Below are 2,926 nucleotides of genomic sequence, written 5' to 3'. Positions count from 1 at the left end.
CAGCGTCGCTCGGCTATTTTTGGTACAGGAGGCGGGACCTCTCTACGCAACCTCGTAAGGCTTGAGTCACTAAAACGCAAAACAAAACCAACGGCCCCCCCCCAAAACAAAACCAAAACCCCAGCCTAGTAGTTTACAGTTTATTTTAAACATCCTGAAAACACCGCAAGCTCTGACTTCCGTCGTGCTCCCGCACGCGACCGCCCGGCCGGGACCCGCGGGGAGAGCCCCTCCAGGAAGCCCTGTGACAGTGGGGTTGTGCAATGTGGACGTTTCTTACTACAGGAAAAATTATGCATGGCACATTCTCATTCGTATTTTGTCATGTAAAAAGTTACAAACAGACCTAATCAAATAAATAATAATAAAAAAAGAATTTGAATGTATTTGTTAAGTATCCTAAAACCACTACATAGAATAATGGCAACTTTCACTCACAGATTATTTACATGGTAACACCCAGTGTGGGTTCACTGCTACAAAACTCAGAACAGAAGGAGTAAACTTGAAATGTTTGCCTTAACAAAGACCTAGCAGCTTGACTATCTAACGCTGTTCTGTCCCGACTGCTTCGGAAGGTTCCTTCTCAGTCTGTGTCTTCGTCCAGTTCGTAACAGTCCTTATCATAAACGTCCTTCACTAACAGGACGCGCACGAGCATGTTTTCCAAGGTGCCGCGGTCCAGTGAGGCCGACGTGTACCAGACGGGGCTCTCGGCAGAGCTGGAGCACTCTGGTTGCAAATAAAAAACATCCATTCTCTGATTAAGATTCTGTGGACTTGGGGAGAAAGGAGAAAGTCAATTTTACAGTATATGTGCAAAATTCCCCACAACTTTCTCTGCTTTCAAGAATAATTCCACTACCACCGCCACGTTACGTGGTCAGACCGCGCGCCCCGTTACCTAAGTTCAATAGTCTATCACCCAGCTATTTTGAAAGCTAATTTCAGTGATAAAAGACTACTTTCGCATCATAATCTAAACTCCGTATTTCGCTGAATCCAAGACACTGTTAATAGAAACATTCTTTTAAATCATTATTTTAATCTTGCCACTGAATGAGTAAAACACAGGCAGCTATAATTTTAAGATGCATCAATTACAACATGCATCCCAGCTGCACAGATGGTCAGATGTGTAAAATGCGCCTTGGAATTAATGAAGTATGGTAGCACATAAAATAAAGATACTGCGCAGCGTTACAAAATAGAGCCCTGATTTTTAAAACACTAACGAGGTAAGACTGAGATTGGAGTTTCCAGCTAGCTGACACCTACTGCCCCCAGAAGACCCCGGTTCTGCTGCAGGCAAACAGGGCCATCCCAAAACCATCGTCAGAAATATTACTCTCACCCTTAAGTGACACTACTGTTTTTATGAGTTCTTGAGAACTAACTTGGGGAGCTAACTAGAATTTATAACTCTATTTTCATTAAGAAAACATATTCTAAAAAAAAAAAGAAGAAAATATATTCCGAGTTCACATTAACTTTTGAAAATTAGAGAGTGCATACTAAAAATAATGGGCACGTGTAAAATAATTCATGGTCCCTAAACATTGTCGCCGGCTCAAACTTAGAAGCGTGTGCTGGCACCAGGCTGTGGGTGGGGGCGCAGGGCGCCTCAGAACACGCTGCCGGACCTTCCCGCAAGGCCGTCCCCCTCAAACGTGAGCCCTCCGCCTCTGTCTGCACCTCCCCAGCCCGCCTCTGACGCCGTTTCCCAGGAGGTGGCAAACCACGGCCGTCGCTGGTCTGGGCAGCCGTCCTCTGACACGCGTGGCTGTTTGTTTGCACGTAGTACGAGGCTGCTTTCTGGTTGAACAGCAGACTTGAGAAACTGCGCTAGAGACTCTACAGCCCACGAAGCCTAAAAGATTTACTATCTGATTCTTTACAAAAAAGATTCGTGCCCCTGGCTTTACGGTCAGTAGACGTGCCACAATTTAAAGTTGTGGTTTCATTAGCAGAGTGACTTCGTAGCACAGGCTTGATCCCTGAAGTCTGATGTATGAGCTGAGCACTTTATAGCGACGGGACTGAAGTCCAATGGAAAGGACTTGGGCATAAGCGAGAAGAGAGACCTGGAGAAGGGTCGGCGGGCACTGTCACCGCTCGGTGACGTTACACTCACGGCAGCGGCCTCTCACCACTACTTTAATTAAAAATTAACTCTCGTCCACACTCACCTTTTAGACAAGTAGCATTCAAACATTTTCACAGGACATCTAGAAGGATTGGCTGTATTTTCAATTTGTTCAAATACTGGCTCATCATCTTCATGTTTTCTCTTTCCAGTAGTAATTTTATCTTAAAAACAAAAATCACATAAACTTCCTAAGCCCAGCCTCGCCAACAGAGGCACGACCCACTTTATCCATCCCGGCCTGTCACACCGAGGACGGGACCGGGCGTCCTTCAGAGCTCCAGGCCATGGCTCCTGGACCACAATTTCTCCAACAGAAAGAACTGAGATGTTTTAGGAACACGAGGCCGCCTTGCTCTATGACAATGACAGCCCTCAGGCTCCAGCAAGCGGCCTGGACCGCTCCCGAGGCGAGGCTGGCTCTCTCCCCGCCGCCGCAGGACCCCGGGGAGGGGGCTGTCACGCTACCTTCGCTATCCGCGCCACATAAGGAAGACACCTGGTACCGCAGGCACGCTCTGCTCTCCATCGTCAGGGGGTTCTTCTTCCAGTGCCTGGCCACCGTGCCGAAGGACAGCCTCAGGTGCTGCTCCACGGTTTTCAGGCCGAAGTACTTGGTGTTGAAGTAGAACAGTGTGTTCAGAAGCGCCACCGGGGAGTGCGCGCCCAGCTGCTGGATCCGCCACAGGTAGTCCTCCTCGACCCGCGAGAACACGGACCCTTGAACAGAGCGCGGCGCTTTATGGCGGCTCGAGACTCGAGACGAAGAGCAGCTCCCCC

At 48.4% G+C, this 2,926-nt stretch overlaps 1 protein-coding gene across 1 annotated transcript; it reads right to left on the bottom strand.

Moving 5' to 3' along the window:
• Positions 1 to 126: 126 nt before the first annotated feature.
• Positions 127 to 2,918, bottom strand: LOC112480020 (zinc finger MYM-type protein 2-like; the record flags this gene model as incomplete). The annotated part of the gene is made up of 3 exons (XM_025047099.1): positions 127 to 779; positions 2,190 to 2,310; positions 2,615 to 2,918. Coding segments are annotated over 3 exons (618 nt in total), but the record flags the coding sequence as incomplete, so codon positions are not given.
• Positions 2,919 to 2,926: the final 8 nt, after the last annotated feature.

Source organism: Pteropus alecto, unplaced genomic scaffold, assembly GCF_000325575.1.
Source record: "Pteropus alecto unplaced genomic scaffold, ASM32557v1 scaffold80, whole genome shotgun sequence".
Classification (NCBI taxonomy): domain Eukaryota; kingdom Metazoa; phylum Chordata; class Mammalia; order Chiroptera; family Pteropodidae; genus Pteropus; species Pteropus alecto.
The sequence above is the reverse complement of the archived record's forward strand: the minus strand, read 5'-3'. Positions and strand labels throughout refer to the sequence as shown.